At 46.8% G+C, this 18386-nt stretch overlaps 1 protein-coding gene across 1 annotated transcript; it reads right to left on the reverse strand.

Annotated features, from left to right (window-relative positions):
• Window positions 1-4231: 4231 nt before the first annotated feature.
• LOC136451468 (probable WRKY transcription factor 72) lies at window positions 4232-6862 on the reverse strand. Its single transcript, XM_066452174.1, has 3 exons — window positions 6541-6862; window positions 5678-6412; window positions 4232-5314 (listed from the first exon to the last, which is right to left on the reverse strand). Exons 1-3 carry the CDS (start codon window positions 6622-6624, stop codon window positions 4532-4534), a joined length of 1602 nt encoding a protein of 533 aa, XP_066308271.1. The 5' UTR covers window positions 6625-6862; the 3' UTR covers window positions 4232-4531.
• Window positions 6863-18386: the final 11524 nt, after the last annotated feature.

Here is an 18386-nt window from a genome sequence, read left to right on the forward strand (position 1 = left end):
TATGAAATTTGCTCAACGAAGACTAACCCAATTAATGGGATGAATAATTATGGAATTAATATGTGGATAACACACTTATGATGATTTGGGATTTATGAAGAAAAGGTATTTGGGGAATTTTGCATTAATGGCAATTAGAAAGTCTAAAAGAAATTCCATGTGAGTTTGAATGCTGCATATTCTATATTTTTGAAGTATATGGTCTATTTTTTATGTATGAGTACTTGGATCAATTATTTTGGCTAAACAGTAAAGACGCTAAACAATGAAATATTTTTCTAAACTATGATATGTGCAAATCAGGGGGAGAACATCCCTGAGTTTGTAGGAATGCTGAACATTCTTAAGTGCACTTTATATATTCTAGCTCGCTGCATTAATGAATAATAACCCCCGTGTTTAAATATGTGCGTTAATATTTTCCATAAATCTCTATCATAGCATACATAAATGGGCCTCCACTTGTAGTTGGAGATATATGAATTTGAATTATTTTAAGCCCATCATAGGAGATATCTTTTGAAGTATGCTATTAAAGATCTAATATTGGCACTAGAGGGAGATAAAGCCTATGTTGAATGCCAAATATTATTTCCATAGAAAGAAAATAATCTTAAGAGAAAATATTCCTTGAAGCTTGAAGCAGGAATAGTATCACACACTAAATCAAACAATAGTTTGACTAATGCTCTTGTGAAGCATGAAGCGGAGCATATGCCAGATATTTTTGAAAATGAGAGGAGTAACTTAAAATTATAAACCAGAAGTTGTGTTTACTAGTAGTAAACAAAATATTATATACTATCAAGCTAAAATCTACAGGGACGCTTATGAGTTCTAGTTTAGTGTATACTTGTTGAATAGAAATAAAATGAAACTCCTCCATTCTCATGAAGAAAACACCTCATGAAGAAGGTTAAGCACCTCATGAAGAGGATCACCATGAAGATGAAATCCAACACACTAAGCGTGTGCATCATAGTGTTGGGTACACAGAATAATAAATTATCTCTTATTTGGGAAATGACAAAGAGATAGAATAATCTCATATTACGAGAGTGTTGGAAGAAAATAATAGTTGTCGACAACGCTACCTCTACAATTACAAATGTTTCTCTTTTCAGAACCCGGATCCAGAAAACGAAGTCCATGGCAAAATCGTGTAGCGATTATATCAGGTCAATGAAGAAAGCAATTGAGGTTGAATCTCATACTAAGAAGAAATAGATGTTCTGCTATATCTCTGGCAAATGAAATGAATGAATATGAAATATGCAGTTAATAAGTGGATTATGAAAATTCATATAATTCTTGAAGAATATAAATCGCAACGTACGAAAATTAAATCTCATACAAGTATTAAGAAATCTAAGGTAAAATATATATTCCTGTATGAATATTAAAGTCTCAAGAAGAGCATGTCCTAGAAGTAATAGAGTCATTGAATGACTTTGTAGTGAATAACACTATCATTGTGTATATCTCATAATAATCTCTCATACAGTAGAGAATATATCTCGTGGAAGAGAAATGTAATTCACCGAAAATAAGAACATCCTTGAAGGAACTAATCCATGAAGGATTTACCAGTCGATTCTTGAATAAACACCATTAATCCCTAAAATGAATATGGATCTGAGTGAAAGAAAATGAGGAATCCTAAACACCATAAAGGTGTCATATGAGAACTCATAAAGTGCATATTGAAAGCTAGCAATGAAGTGGTGATATCCTCTAAATACCATAGAGGGTATAAGAAAAATGGTGATTTTGGTAATTGAATTATCCCCTAAATGTCAAATGCAAGACTGGATTTATTATTTAGTGGTACAATCAAAATTCTGAAGATTTGTAGAACATATAATTCGAAAAGCCACTGAGAAAGAATATAAGTATTCAAACTCTAGTATAAGTTTGATGCACTATATAGAAAATAATGAATACTGTAAATTATTTACCCTCATAATCCTCTGAAAGGATTTATTATCCTAAAGGATAAATTTTATTTGTTTGCACAACTAATAAGTGGTCATTTATGCATGAAGCATATTGCTCTTGTTTACTCATATTATAATTCATAGAAGAATTGCAAGGCAATATTTTGAAAGATATAGTATTGTGGTACTGCATACCATTATTAATCACACATTTTATGAAAAGTGTGGATGTTCAAAGGATGGCTTTATGAGAGGGAGATTTTTAATTGAATCTACCTTGAAGGTAATTAAAACCACTAGAATTACAAAGATCAAGTATATCATTTTGCTAAAATATTGAAGTTTATGCATAGATCATGAAGATAAATATATATTCATGAAGAATAGAATATCCTGAAGAATATATGACCAAGAATGTTAAATGTTGTACTCTTTTTTTCCATGTGAGTTTTTACTTGAAGGTTTCTCACGAAAGGTTTTTAATGAGACAACATGTGCAATAATGCAATTAGCGAATGCGATGTACTCTTTTCTGCAAGAACCATTTTTTTCCACTGGATTTTCGGATGGAGTTTTTAACGAGGCATGTGCATATCGTGGTAATCGCCCAAGGGGAGTGTTGTAAAACATACGGACTCTATCCCAGAAAGAAAGGAGACGGAGGAAACCTGATCCAAGTCCGTTTGTATGTGGGCTCTTACCGAAACTCTTAGACCTTGACAGGACTATATATATGTGGGAGCTCTATATTGTAATCACTAATATTGAGAGGAATAAAGAGTAGTCTCTCTATCTCTTGTGTCTTTGTGTTCTACTTTCATCTACTATATTGATTATGAGAGACGAAGAGAAAAATGTTCTAACCGCTGGCAACATGTTTTATAACACATATCAGAGTTTTAAGTGCTGTCATCTGTAACCAATGTTTCAGTAGCGTAGCAAAAAAAAAAAGAAAAAAAGAAAACCCTATGTCGGGCGTCGGGAGCCGGTAAAATCGGCAACTTATATCTTGGAAGTACATGTATTGCTAAAAAAAGATGTATCAATTAGATTGCGCAATTATCTTTTTACTCTGTAGTCCTGATCTTTTCTTACGAGCAGTCTGGAACTACGGTGGTTGGTTGACTTGCATTTGTTCAGATCAGAGTTTTCAAGTTCTGTCATATGATCATCTCTGACCAAAGTTGTTGCATTATTGCATATGTGTTTAGCTAGTTTATTAGGTCTGATTACTGTGGTTTAATTCCTTGAAATTAAAACATCATATCTGAGGGATCGAAAAAAAAACTCTTGTACTACTTGATCAAAGAGCGTCTGAACAAATTAGGTCTGATAGGCCAACGAGCGTGATGAACGGAAACTGAGCATATTCAGCATCTAAAACTAGCTCGTCGGTCCAACCAAATGCAAGGCAAGATGGCGTTAGAGGCGCAATCATCTAGCATTATAGCCACAATCTGATCTCGTCACACGCCAGAGAACTCGTAAAATTCTCGTCTCAGTGATTGACTCATTCCTCGGAGAATCTGAATGTATGTATATTGGTGATTGGTCTGAAAACGCTACTTATTTCAGAAACTGAAGAAATGGACAGAAGACAGAACCCTAGTATTTCAATTCAGAAACTGAAGAAGACATGGACAAAGCCCTATTACAGAAGCTGAAGAAATGGACAGCACTCAGCGCACGTACTACTACTAATCAAGACTCGAGAGAGGAGCGTAAGTCTCCTCTGGTATATATTTAGTCAACTTTGATTGGTTCGCCTGTCCATGTCTTCTCTGACGAGCAGAGCAGTTGCCTGCATCTCTGGCTAATCTCCAACTAATACGGTAGTTGTTTGACTTGGTTCTGATCGGCGTCCAAAGTCTTGATTCAGACTTCATTAGTAACATATATCTCCATCATCTGTAGTTTAATTTTGCCTGCCTGGCCTGGTCTTTAACGCTCATTGAGTGTAGCTGTACTTGATCGAATTATTCTTGAAGAAATCAAGTGCCCCATGATCTGTCATGTCAAAACCTCCCCTGGGATGAACATATCAAATGCCCTCTGATCTGTCATGTCAAAACCTCCCTTGGGATGAACAAATCAAGTGTCCCCTGAAATGGAAAGTTTTTGATGATCTGTCATCTCAAAACGACTTCTCTAGCTTCATCATGTCATTTGTTTCATTTGGAAGTTGCGAGTGTGGCGTGTGTTATGTTGTCCTTGAAATGGAAAGCAAAAAAAAAAGGTATATAGGGTTTAACTTGGATCCCATCAAATTTAGCTTGAACAACCTGATCAAAACTTTCTTTCATTCTACCCATGGTGCATAGATACGTACAATTTTTTGACTCGTCTGTGCTATGTACATCGATCGATCAAATTGATGATCCCTGTTACATTGACATAATGTGATCACCAACCATTTCCCCAGCCAATTACGAACAACTACTTCAATGAACAAAGTAAAATAACCACGATGCACTTATTAATTACACATGAACCACTAATCCATGCATGCATGGGCTGATGGGCTCAAAAACGCGATTTTCCCTTGCCCATCGATCTCCCGCATGGGGCATGCGCCGCCGATCCTGAATTCCTGATCACTTCTGGGCAGCAGCGGCTCCTCCGCGTCCCATGACGGATGTGATCGCCGCGGCCAGCGCGGACTGGAAGCTCGGATCGGACGTGATCGCCTTCGCGAGCGTGTCCGTGACGGCCGGCGCCACCGCGCCAAGGCCGCCGCCCAGGCTGTTGGCTCTCTGCAGGTACGACTGGGCGGCGTAGAGCTGTTCTGGTCTCGATGGCGCCCCCAGGCTTCCACCGAATAGGTGCCCCAGCGCCGGCGAGCTCTTGGAGTAGTAGGGCGGGTGGGCGCCGCTGTACGCCAGGTACCCGTTGCTCCACGCCGCCGGGACCGCCTTGGACTCGAACCCCGCTGCGGCTGCTGCTGCGGCAGCGGCGTAGGGCGAGGAGTGCATGAGGGAGTGCGGCGCGGCAGGGGAGGTGAGGTCGAGCGTGATGGTGGGGCAGGACGCGGCGGTGGAGACCATGGTGGTGGGGCCTAGCATCCCGGCGGCGGCCGCCAGCTGGTGGTGGTGGCCGTGGATGAGCGAGGCCGAGGCGGCTGAGGTGGTGGAGCCCGAGGTGAGCATGGCCGCCGCGGCGGAGGTCGTGGACGCCATGGCCGTCGCCGCCGGCGGGAGCGGGTGGTTGTGCGCGCCCTCGTACGTGGTGATCAGGATCGACGTGTCCTCCGCGCACCGCTGCACCTGCTTCCTCACCGGGCAGTGCGGCGCCACCGTGCAGCGGTAGTAGGCTCGCGGGCACGGGTTCCCCTTGGAGATCTTCTGCCCGTACTTCCGCCATTGGCAGCCATCGGACATCTAGACAAAACAATTATGATTTTTAGGTCAGGCATAAATAACAATATATTGCATTTAGCTAGAGCTCAATCAATTTTTATGCATGCTAGTCTGTGTTTATTTGGGACAATTTTCTCAAGTTTTATAAGGCCAGTCTCAGTGCTAATTCCATGTCCCAGCTCTTATGTTTTTGAAACAGTGCCGAAGAGTTTCATTCCCATAAAACTCTCCCCACTCCCATAAAATTTTTATCATCTCTTTTCTTAATGCCCATAAAACTTTATAAAACTCCCATTGAGATTGGCCTAAGGCTTATTAACAAGGGGACATAATGATGATAAATATGTAAATAATCCATTAACAAGGTGCAGATTTGTCACGTACCGTGGGAGTGTCGCATTTGACCCTGACGGAAACCCTAGCCTTCTTGGCCTGCTGCTGCACCTCGTCGTCAGCTGATCCGTCTCCGGCACCGGCGCTCGGGCTCTTACGGACGGTGCCCACGGCGGCCAGGGCAGGTTTGGCGTCATCGTTTTTGTCGGCGCTGCCGCTACTGTCGGAGCTCAGGTTCAGGACGGGCGCCGCGGATGCGTGGCTCCCCTTGTCGTCATCCGTGGCCGCCGTGGACGACGGCAGCCCGCTCCCGCGCGCGAAGCCGAGCCCGAGGGAGAGCTGGTGGTGGCCTTCGTCATCGGCGCCAGCGGTGGTCATCTCATCAGCGGTGCCGGACGAGGACGACGACCTCTCGTGACCCTTGCGGCTGGAGGCGGCGCCACCGCCACCGCTATTGGCCCTCGTGCCGAGGCTCAGGGAGACGAGGTAATCGGGGCCGTCATCGTCGGTGGTGGGCGCCGGCGCCACGGGGAGCTTGTTCTCCGCCTTGGCTGCAGATGCTTGCTCCTGCACCTTGACGACGTCGAGGAAGTGCATCTGCAGGGACTGGTACTGGCTGACGATGCGGGACAGCATCGACTTGAGGCGCTCGTTCTCCTCCCTCACCTCGCCCATCTCCGCCCTGGCCGCCTCCAGCCTGCGTTCCTCCTGCTTGATGTTGATGCCGGCCGCGTCTCTTTGCGTCGATGGAAAGCTTTCGAAGACTATCGGAACAGCGCTTCCTATCTGCATCCACAAGAAAATGTTCATGCTCTGTCAGATCTCTCTAGTTTACGACCGTTGTAGAACCAACACAAAATTATATGAATAAAGAAGAAGGAAAGAGAAAGGATCGAGCATGTAGTCTTTCATACCGGTGCGGCGGCGATCTCTGGCTTGGCGTCGGGCCTCTTCTCCTCCTTCACCTGCGGCGGTGGCCTTTCGACGGCGACCTCCATGGCAACGGCCGCAACCAACCAACCAAGCTAGCTAGCCGTACCGGCCTACCCCTCCCTTCTCGATCGAGCAGCAGCTCAGCTCAGCTTTCGGCAAGCAATGCCTTGTCCTGGCCGTACCTCTATGCCGAGCTCGCTCGTCTCCTTATAAAGAAGGAAAGGAAAGAGGCGGGCACGGGCGCAAGGACAACAAGCCTACAGTTTCTGACTCGCTTGGGATAAACAAATGGTAGATGCCTCACCGAATCCCAGTGGCGGAGCCTATCACGGTTCCGTCGTCGTCGTCCTCGTCCATACGGCTGGGTGTGGCCGCATCAAAAATGTCAACTGGCTTAGCTGGCCCACGTACGCACCGGCCGGCCCCACGGGCAAGCGAGACAAGCAAGCGAGCCAGCGCGCGCAATAGAATAGCCCGTCGTCCCCGTCGTCGTCGTCGTCGTCGTCGTGGTCGCCGCTGCGGTCTCCCCAACGTGTCCTGCGTGTCGCTGCCGCCGCGTTCAATTTCTCTCTGGTCCACGCGCCAGGGCTGTCTGCTCTGCCTCTGCTACGCGAGCGAGCGAGCGAGCTACCTAGCTAGCTGCTCCGGCGGTCGGTCCATGGATCGGGCGGTTAGCCGCTGCCGCGCGCCGCGCTCTGACTTGTCGATGGATCGAGCTGACAAAAATGCATGCGTTCTTACCTGTTGGCTCCCGGCTCCCGGCGGCCGGCGTACGCGTGTGTACGAACGCATCAGGAACCCCGTACGAGCTAGTGTCCAGCGATTGTTTAGGGCGTGCTGCTGACTTTCGTACGGCCGGCGCGGTGCTTGCTAGCTATCTCTGGCAGCAAGTTGAAGAAGCAACCGATCGATAGGTTGAGGAATTGTTCAGCCGTCGATGGATCAAATCTGAAGAAAAAGAAACGAAACGACGGGCACACCGGATTATTGTCTACCGCTGACGACGATAGCTTCTCCCTTCACTTCAGATTTTAACAGGTCAATGCAAGCGCCGAATACTCGAATCTGCTGGATGATCGAGCAAGTAATCCATACCTATCCATCGTTTACTTTTTTTTTTATCCACCGTGGACGTGGAGTATCTTCGTTCGGTTGCAAAGGTCAAGCACACCTACCTACACACACACCACCAGACCGTCGAAGCGCTGCTATCTGTTTCAGCTTCCGGCTGGCATACGGCCTATATGTTGAGCTGACTTCCAAAAAAAAGCTAACTTCTGAAGAAATAAACTGAAAGTTGAAAAGCACACTGGATGGAGCTTTTTTTGGTTGTCGATGCGCTGAGAAGATAAAAATTTATTACAAAAGCAATAGCAAAAAAATAACAGTCAGAACCAAAGGAGCCAACTTTTGAGTCAGAAGCCAAAAAAAAAAACGCAGCTCAAACAAACTGGATGTTTTAGACCTCTCCTAAGTCAAACTACTCTTTATCTCTGGTATAGCTTTAGAAAATAAATGCATCAATAGCTATAACAGAACGGCTTTTCTAGATATATTGTTTAAGAAAAGCCAGAATGACTTATAATTTGGAGCAGAGAGTATATGATTCTAGCTTTGTCAAGTCAAACTTCTCTTCTGAAATTTAACGAGTCAAACGGCAAAATATATAAAAGAAAAGCATCGATTGAACACATATATCCTCAATATAATGTGGATTTTAGTGTGGAAAATACTATGTGACAAATCATGAATGATGCCTCGCGTATAGTCCCATCACGTTCAAAGAAGGTTGGTCATCCGATCCTTGGCCCCGTACGAATCTGTAAGCAGAACAGCTGCTCTGCAAAGCCCTTATGTATGTATGTGGGACTGTGGGAGCCGTCAGCCCGTCACCGCCGGAGAAAAAGGTGGTCGTCGCCTTTCCTAGCTAGTCGCGTGTGAACAGAACAGTAGTACATGGCACTAGAGCACGCGTACTTATCGCCATGTGCCGAATTTCAGAACGAAGAAAGGCGGCAGTTTGGACCCAGCAGAGCACGCAGCACAGGCGCCAGCAGGTAGCAGGAACAAAGAACAAAAATGTTATACAACACATATGTGTTTTAGCATAAAAAAAATATATGAATTTTTTTTTTGTCCCTCTCTCCCTCTCTTTTCACAGGTGTTGCACACGGCGCCGTTGTCGGCCACCGGCCGCTTCCTGTTCTGGATCGGAGCGGGAGCACTGCAGCAGTGTAGCGCTGGAGCGAGTGGCGCCCCTGTTCTCTGGTCCACTCCGTCCACACATGGATATACGAGCTGCAAGTTTGAGAAAACCGATTTGTCCTCTTGTCCTTGCATAGAAAAAAATTATTTCTTGTGATCTGTGGATTCGTGATCTTGTGATTTATGATTGTTTGGAGGTAGAAGAAGGCTGAAGGTAGAAGAAGGCTGAAGGTAGAAGGAGGATAAAGGCTGTTGGATTTTTAATTCTATGGTGTAAAAAAATTCATGTGTTGAAAGTACATAAAATACATGGTTGTTGGATAGACAGACTCATAAAGAAAGGGAACTGCTAGCGCTCGGACGTCCGATCCAGGCGCTAGCGTCCAGACGCTCGAGGCAGTTGCGCCTAACCGTGCCCGCCCGCCCGCCCCCGTTTCTCGCGCATGCCTCAATCTGCGCTCGTTTCCCCGCGCTTGGCGCTCGCGCCCCACGCGCCCCCAGCTCGCCCCCACAGCCTGTCCCCCATAGCCCGCCGCTTCCGCCTTCGGAACGCCCCATGTGCGCGACGAGCATGCCCCATCGCCCCCCTGACCACAGCACCCCCATCCGTTGACCTCCAATGCCTCCGTCCACTGTCCCTCCGGCGAGCCACGCGCCCCCGGCCGCCTGGCTTGCCCTCCGGCCGAACAACGTAGAAAGCTGGAATAAAACACGTGCAACAACACGGAACAACTACTGCAACATTAGGCTCAAGCAGCTGAAACACCATGAACATATTATTGCAACAACACTGAACAATTGCTGCAATATTTGGCTGAAGCATCTAAAACACCATGAACATATTATTACAATAACACAACCGCTGCAACATTAGGCTAAAAGCATATGAAACAACGCTCAAATAAAAAACACTTGGAACAACGTGGAATAATTACTGCAACATAAGACTGAAAGCAACTGAAATAATTTGGAAAACATTATTGCAACAATTGAGTGAACCATATGAAAACATCCAGACCATAAACGATTGCAACATCGTGTAGAAACACGTGAAACATTTTGAACAAAGTGCTTGCAACAATCCTTTCAAACACTTGCAACATATCAACAAAAGTGCAACATGCCAGATCTACTTTTGCAATCAACCATATGATTCTACTGCAACATACCTCTAAAGCTTCTGAAACAATTGAAAGGCACAATTGCAACATGGGGGAAGAGAAGAGAGCCTGGTGCGGGGAGCGCCATGGGCGCCGGATCTGCTGGCGTCCGGATCTCCTTGTGGGGGAGGACGCCGGTGTGTGTGTGGGGGGGGGGGGGGGGGAGGGAGGGGCGCCACCGGGGTGGGGGGGGGGGGGACGCCGGGGTGCGGGAAGGAACCGTCGCAGAGGAGGACGCCGGGGTCGGGGCATGAGCGGTGTGGGCGGGGGCGGGGCCGTGCGAGCAGCTCGGGAGGGGTGCGCCGGCAAACGGCCTAGGCAGGGGCGGCACCGGTGAGCGTCTCGTTGCTACTGCAAGCGGGGGCGCACGGCTCGGGCGGGGCGGCGCCACGAGCGGCTCGGGGGGGGAGCGGCGGCGAGCATCTCATTGCTACCTGAGCAGGGGCGCACCGTATGGAGCGGGCGGAGCAACGTGGGGCAAGCGGATAAAGATAAGCTGCGAGCGAGTGGAGGAGAGCGTGCCACGTCCGGAGGTGAAGTGAAGGGTCGGACACCCGACATATATCATTACCGATAAAGAAACGCATCAGCATCCAGCATGTGATGGACGCGAGCGGGACGGGCGCGACGGAACGGAAGATGCCACCGCCTCACGATCGGTCGAGTTCGAGTCCGCGCGCATTTGATTGGCAGATACGATACGATGCGATCCCGTCCCGTGCATGCGAAATGCGATGGGACCGCGCGCGACCACGCAGTCTCTTCTTCCTGGCGTCATGGAGAGCGCCGCTGACCTCACCTCTCTCCCGCCGCCCGTTGAATGTTGCATCGATGCGTCGTTCTAGCCTCACCTCTCACCTCTCTGCCCGCGATCGTGTCCCCATCCATGGGTTGCGCCGGTGGGGGCCCACCGCGGGGAGAGAAGCAATAGAGAGCCAGTGAGGCCGCGCGGCTGGATCTGAATCGTCGGATTGGTTTAAGAAACAAAGCATAGACGCTGGTTAGTAGGAGCACGTAGTAGGTACCCCACCGGACGCTTAGATCAACTCCAGACGCTTAGGCCTCGTTTGATTCGGTTTTAGATCCTCGTGTACACTTTAGTAAGAAACGAGTTTTATTCTCCTCTCAAAATAAATTTAGACTTACTGAAGGCTCCGGCTACTTCATAAACTATACCAAGGAGCTAGAGCCGTTTGAAGCCTTAGGGCCTGTTTGGTAGAGCTCCGGCTCCAGCGAAAACTGCTCTAGCTGTGGCTTCATCTGAGGAGCAGATTCACTTTGGAAGTCGAATCTGTTTTTTTTTTGACCGTTTGGCAAAACAGCTTCTCTTTCTGATGGAATGAGATGAAAGGTCCAAAATACCCTTTTTTTTCTTTTTTCTCTCCTTTTATTTCTTTTTATTTATTTTATTCTTTCTCTCCCTCCCTGTATCACCGATGCACGCAGAGCCGCACAAAGATGAAATGTCTGTATTACCTTTTTTTCTTTTTTTTCTATTTTTCTATTTTTCTATTCTCTTTTCTCTTCTTTTCTTTTCTTTTTTTTTTCTTTCCCAACCTTTTCTACTCACGTGGCCGCGTACGCACCCCCATCTCCTTCAACCTCCGGTCTGTGCCTCTGTGGACGCCTCGCAAGTTCGCCACTGCGCCATCGGTGCCGCACTTCCACCCCGCCCTCCCAGCCACTCCGTCGCTTGCACGCCCGGCAGCTCGGCAGCCCCGCGTCAGCCTGGCAGCCCGCCTCCCAGCCACTCTGACGGACCCGCGCCGCCCGCCCCGACGGCCTCGCGCGCAGAGCTCCGGCGACTTCGCGCCCGTGCGGCGGCGGCGGCGGCCGCGCGTGCCCGCGCGTGCCCGCACGGCTCGGTGGGGGCAAATCCGCCCATGCCCCGCGTTGGGCCCACGGCAACAGGGGCGGAGCCGGGCGAAGCTCGTTTTTCCGGCTCCCGTTCTCTCTCTCCTCTCCTCTCAGCGGGTTTCCCGCGGCTCCCGACGCGGAGCGGATCCATTTTCTAGCGTTTGGTTGGTGAAGCTGCGGAAGTGCTCCCGGAGCTGGTCGAGGAGCCATACCAAACGACCCCTTAGATCAGCTCCAGAAACCTCTGATTTTATTTTTTTTAATGCTAATAAAAAACATAGTTAAGTACTCTCTCTCTCTCTCTCTCTCGCAGGCACATAAAAGTAGGGGACTCTCTACTTCCCCACTCCACCCCTCATTGCTGGGTCACCTCACATGTCATATTTTTATTCTCGTTTCATTTCATCACCCGTGCCCATATGGATACTCGCTCCTCCCCTTCACTCAAGGCTATCCTTAACAGTATGAGCTAGTTACTATCTCGCTCTAAGACCATATCTCCAATGATGTTAACTTTTAGCAATAGCTTATAATATGATTAGGTCCACATGACAATCTCATAATCTTAAAATGTGTGTACGAGATTAGCTCTTGATCAAGAGATATTTTTCTCGATCTCTTTTCTATTAAAATATGAAATAAAATGCTTAGAGCTAGCTCATACGTCACCGCTGGAGCTGCACCACTACCTCCTACCACCCCACCCTATCGGCCAAACTCTACCCCCAACTTATCTTGGCGGATTGAATAGGCTAGGCGGGACCCTAACTCCAACTGCCGAAGCCAGCCTCCCATGCTTCGCCGTAGCTTGACATCCCTTGCATACCCTTCCCACCTCCAATACGCCCTAGCTAGCTCGGCCTCCCCTGCCGCCATCCTACCTCTAGTGTTAGATATTGTTAGATATTATGGGCTTGGCCCATTTATTTAATATCTCTATTAAACTCTATGGTCCGTACATGTACATTAATGGTTTTGTACCATATGGGAATTTAATCGAGAGACGACTCTACTTAAATACTTGATCATTGATCGATCTATTTGAGAAGTAAAAGTGGGTCACCTGGATGCCACACGCGCGCGCGCGCGCGCCGCCGCCGCCGCCGCCCGACCCGGCCCGAGCCCGTGCGCGTGGGCGTGGGCGTGGGCGTGGGCGTGGCGTGGCAGGCGGGCGGGCGGTGGCGAGCGAGCGGACGGGCGGGCGAGGCCTTTATTTTTGAAACTGACGAATTGATTGGAATTGATTGGAGGAGTTTCTGGTAACTCCCGTGACTCCTGGCTCTCCGTCTCCGTCTCTTCCACCGCAGAAGGGAGGTGTGACCCCTCGGTGCCGTCGGCTTCTCGTCTTCTGGCCTCTGCCTATAAAACAAATCCTCCCCTCTCGGTTAAGCTCTCTTGGCGAAGTACACCACTCTCCAGCAGCGCAAGTTCTTCCCGTTCCACCTCCGGCGAGCACCAGAGATGGAAGAGTAGGCCTCCGAAACGCGTCTCCGTCGTGGGCTTCACCTGCTCGGGTGAAGACGGGCGATTACGTTTTTGGGGAGTGTCAGTGGTGACACGACTACTCGCTGGTGAACCAGTAGCGGTGCTTCTTCACGGCGTCCTTGTCTGCACTGCATCGAGCGGGACGACTACAACAACAAAGCACCACCATGGCCTTTCCTGGTGCGAGCGGCTCCGCCGCAGGGTATAATCTTCTTCACCCTCTTCTGAGTTTCATTATCAATATCATGATGTTTCTAGGCAATACTGCTTTCATATTCAACATGTTCTGTTTGGTTGATTTGGATGATTATGCTGGTTTTCTGGTTCCTTTTATTTTTGTGATCATCATGGTCTTGATATTTGAGAACACATTTTTAATATTTATGATCATGTCTGTGATGCTTCAGCTATGTAAAACAATGTTTCACATATGTTTTGGCTCTATAATTTGTCTTATCATCATGTTAACTTTTGTCATGAACTGTTTCTGTCTTTTCATTCATGACTTCACTCTCTTTTTTATTGCGTTATTTTTATGGATTAAAATAAATATGAAAATGCCTTATTTGTCAACAATCCAAAAACGTAATTTCAGGCCATTTTCATCTGTTGGCTTTGCGGGCATGCTAAAGCCTACGCCGTTTGAGGGCACTCACTACAAGAGGTGGCGTGAGAAAGCCCTTCTGTGGTTGTCGGCCATGCGCTGTGGTCATGTGCTCAATGAGCAGCCTGCTACTGTGAGATCCGATGAGGATGAGCAGGCTTGGGGACATGCTGAGACCATGTGCAAGGCTGCACTGTTGAGCATCATCAATGATTCTCTGGTTGATGCCTACATACCACTCCCGACTGGCAGAGCTGTGTGGGAAGCCCTTGAGGCCCGGTACGGTCTTTCCGACGCCGGTTCTGAGCTGTACATCATGGAGCAGTTCCATGACTACAAGATGGTGGATAACCGTCCTGTAGTCGAACAGGCTCATGAGATACAGGGACTGGTGAAGGAATTGGAGCTGTACGGCTGTCCTCTCCCTGACAGGTTCGTGGCAGGTTGCATTATTGCTAAGCTGCCACCTTCCTGGACTGATTTTGCTACTACCTTGAAACACAAGAGGCAGCAGTTTAGCATTGCTGAACTTGTTGGCACTCTTGATGTTGAGGACAAGGCAAGAGCAAAGGATGTTAAGGGAAAGAGCAAGGGCGGGAATGGTGAGGCGACTACTAGTGCACATGTGGTGCAAAAGTTTCGTCCTAAGCCACAAAAGAAGAAGCCCCAGCAGGAGCTTAAGCAGAAATCCACTACCTTCTTCAAGAAAGGTAATATTAAGAAGATGGGATTAGACAAGGCAAAGATGAACTGCTTCACTTGTGGGAACACTGGGCACTTTTCTAGAGAGTGTCCTGAGGCTAAGTGGAAGCCCCCACCAAAGGCGAAGACAGTCAACACCATTGAGACTGATGCAGACGCTGCTGGGTATGGTAATTTATCTGCATTTACAGTTTGTTCCTCACCTGATTGGTGGGTTGATACAGGTGCAAATATACATGTGTGTGCTGATAAGTCCTTGTTTTCTTTTTACCAGGTCGGGAGGAGTGGAGCCTTGCTGATGGGGAATGGCGCGCGTGCTGGTATTCATGGTGTTGGTACGGTGGATCTGAAGCTTACTTCGGGGAAGACCGTGCAACTCAAGAACGTGCATCATGTCCCCTCAATAAGGAAAAATCTTATTAGTGGCTCTCTGCTATGTCGAGACGGTTTTAAACTTGTGTTTGAGTCGAATAAATGTGTTATGTCAAAGTATGGAACCTTTGTTGGAAAAGGCTATGAGAGCGGAGGCTTGTTCCGCTTGTCTTTGGTTGATACTTTACCTCTTGCAGTGAATAATGTCGTTAATAACGTTAATGTTGAGATGAATGTTTGGCATTCTCGATTATGTCATGTTAATCTTGGTTGCATGTCCCGCTTAGCTGGTTTGAATTTAATTCCTAAATTTGACGTTGCCAAAAGCTCCAAATGTCATACATGCGTTGAGGCAAAACAACCTCGCAAGCCTCACAAGGCAGCTGTGGCGAGAGAGTTGGCACCACTTGATCTCATCCATTCCGATATTTGTGAAATGAACGGAATTTTGACAAAAGGTGGTAAGAGATACTTCATAACGTTCATAGATGATTGCACTCGATATTGCTATGTGTACCTAATTAAAACAAAAGATGAGGCATTACATTATTTTAAAACCTTTAAAGCCGAGGCTGAGAATCAACTTGAAAAGCATATCAAACGGTTGCGGTCCGATCGCGGGGGAGAATATTTCTCTAATGAATTTTCTGAGTTTTGCGCGGTGCACGGTATAATTCATGAGAGGACACCTCCATACTCACCACAATCCAATGGGATTGCTGAAAGAAAGAACCGCACTCTAACTGACTTGGTGAATGCCATGTTGGAGACAGCTGGTTTATCTAAGGAATGGTGGGGTGAGGCAATTTTAACTGCGAATCATGTCCTAAATAGAGTGCCCACAAAGAACAAAGAAATCACTCCATTTGAGGATTGGGAGAAAAAGAGATTAAATATTTCTTATCTTCGCGTTTGGGGTTGTTTGGCCAAAGTGAATGTGCCAATAAACAAAAAGTGAAAGCTTGGACCAAAAAACTGTAGATTGTGTTTTCTTAGGCTATGCCATTCATAGTGTGGGCTATCGTTTTTTAATAATAAATTCTAGTGCTCCTGATATGGCTGTTGGAACGGTCATGGAGTCTAGAGATGCCACATTCTTTGAGAATGAATTTCCAATGAAAATAGGTGCATCTAGAATGTCTAGTCATGATTCTATTCCTGAACTTCATGAATCAAATATACACGCTGATGATAACACCTATGAGCTTGAGCAAAATCCTGAGAAGGATGATAATACTGTCACTCGAAGGAGTAAGAGGCAAAGAGTTGCAAAATCCTTTGGAGAAGACTTTATTATATATCTCGTGGATGACACTCCCACAACCATTTCTGAGGCATACTCTTCTCCTGATTCTGACATGTGGAAGGAGGCAGTGCAAAGTGAGATGAACTCCATTATGTCCAATGGGACGTGGGAAGTGGTTGATCGTCCATTTGGTTGCAAACCTGTGGGCTGTAAATGGGTGTTTAAAAAGAAGCTGAGGCCTGATGGTACAATTGAGAAGTACAAAGCTAGGCTTGTTGCTAAGGGTTATACACAGAAGGAAGGTGAAGATTACTTTGATACTTACTCACCTGTTGCTCGATTGACGACCATTCGTGTGTTGCTATCCCTGGCTGCCTCACATGGTCTTTTCATTCATCAGATGGATGTTAAGACAGCCTTCCTAAATGGAGAGCTTGAGGAAGAGATCTACATGGATCAGCCTGATGGGTTTATTGCAAATGGTCAAGAGGGTAAAGTCTGTAAGTTATTGAAGTCCCTGTACGGCCTAAAGCAAGCCCCCAAGCAGTGGCATGAGAAGTTTGATAAAACTTTAACATCAGCCGGCTTTGTTGTGAATGAAGCTGATAAATGTGTATATTATCGGTTTGGTGGTGGTGATGGTGTGATACTATGCTTATATGTGGATGATATATTAATATTTGGCAACAATCTAAATGTGATTAAAGAAGTAAAAGATTTTTTGTCGAGTAACTTTGAGATGAAAGACTTGGGAGAGGCTGATGTTATTCTCAACATTAAGCTTTCAAGGGAGGAAGGAAATGGTGGGGTAACTCTTATGCAGTCTCACTATGTGGAAAAGGTCTTGAACCGATTTGGGTACAATGAGTGTACGCCTGCTCCTACTCCGTACGATCCAAGTATTCATTTGAGGAAGAATCACAGAATTGCAAGAGACCAATTGAGATATTCACAGATAATTGGTTCTCTTATGTACCTAGCTAGCGCAACCAGGCCTGATATCTCGTTCGCTGTAAGCAAACTGAGCCGGTTTGTGTCAAATTCGGGAGATACTCACTGGAATGCTCTTGAGAGAGTGCTGCGCTATTTGAAAGGGACAATGAGTTACAGCATTCACTTTTCCGGGTATCCGAGGGTACTAGAGGGTTATTGTGATGCTAATTGGATTTCTGATGCGGATCAGCTGTATGCCACGAGTGGATACGTGTTTCTACTTGGAGGTGGTGCTGTTTCTTGGAAGTCTTGCAAGCAGACTATCTTAACGAAGTCTACAATGGAAGCAGAACTGACCGCATTGGATACCGCTAGTGCTGAGGCAGAGTGGCTCCATGATCTCCTGATGGATTTGCCGATTGTTGAGAAACCAATCCCAGCAATTTCCATGAACTGTGATAATCAAACTGTGATCACTAAGGTAAACAGTTCTAAGGATAACATGAAGTCCACAAAGCATGTGAAGAGACGTTTGAAGACTGTCAGAAAACTGAGAAACTCCGGAGTAATTGCATTGGACTATGTCCATACATCAAATAATCTGGCAGATCAATTCACTAAGGGTCTGTCACGCAATGTGATAGAAGGTGCGTCGAGGGAACTGGGTTTGAGACCCACATAGAGCCATCAACAGTGGTAACCTATTCTATGTGATCGGAGATCCCGTGAATTAGGATGGCGAAACAAGCTGTTGATTGACTGAGGGAGAGACCCCTTAGATTATAGCTCAGTTCGTTGGAGATGCACCGTCTCTCTAATACTGTTAGGCAGGATGATTAAGTTCTTAATGTGATCCGAGCGGCTTGGTATAGCGGGGATGTTGTCCTACAGAACATCCTATAAGGAACACACCTATATGAGCTCGATTGCTAGTCACAATCTATGAGATGTGGGTAATCTCTAGATGCTCATGAAAAGGCCTCGAAGTGTGACTTATATGCTTCAAAACAGAGGGAAGGCACTTGGCAGCCTAGTATCAGTTAAGAGGTTATGTGAAACTCATCTCGCACAAAACTGTCAATTCAAGGTTCTGTCCATTGTTCAGTTGTGGATGAGTGTAGCTAGCTTTCTAGATGGATGTTCAACTTAACAGTCTCCATCGAAACACTGGTATATAAAAGGAATGTGGTTCTGAGAATTTCAAACTGTGTACCCTAGAGTTTGGTGGGGATTGTTAGATATTGTTAGATATTATGGGCTTGG

The sequence above is a fragment of the Miscanthus floridulus genome, chromosome 5 (genome assembly GCF_019320115.1).
Source record: "Miscanthus floridulus cultivar M001 chromosome 5, ASM1932011v1, whole genome shotgun sequence".
Taxonomy (NCBI): Eukaryota; Viridiplantae; Streptophyta; class Magnoliopsida; order Poales; family Poaceae; genus Miscanthus; species Miscanthus floridulus.

Excerpts from the sequence above, each read along its gene's own strand:
- LOC136451468 (XM_066452174.1), bottom strand. The coding sequence starts at position 6,624 with ATGGAGGTCGCCGTCGAAAGGCCACCGCCGCAGGTGAAGGAGGAGAAG. Across the intron at positions 6,413-6,540 it reads CAGAGATCGCCGCCGCACCG|ATAGGAAGCGCTGTTCCGAT; the intron begins GTATGAAAGACT and ends TTGTGGATGCAG. Across the intron at positions 5,315-5,677 it reads TCAAATGCGACACTCCCACG|ATGTCCGATGGCTGCCAATG; the intron begins GTACGTGACAAA and ends TGTTTTGTCTAG.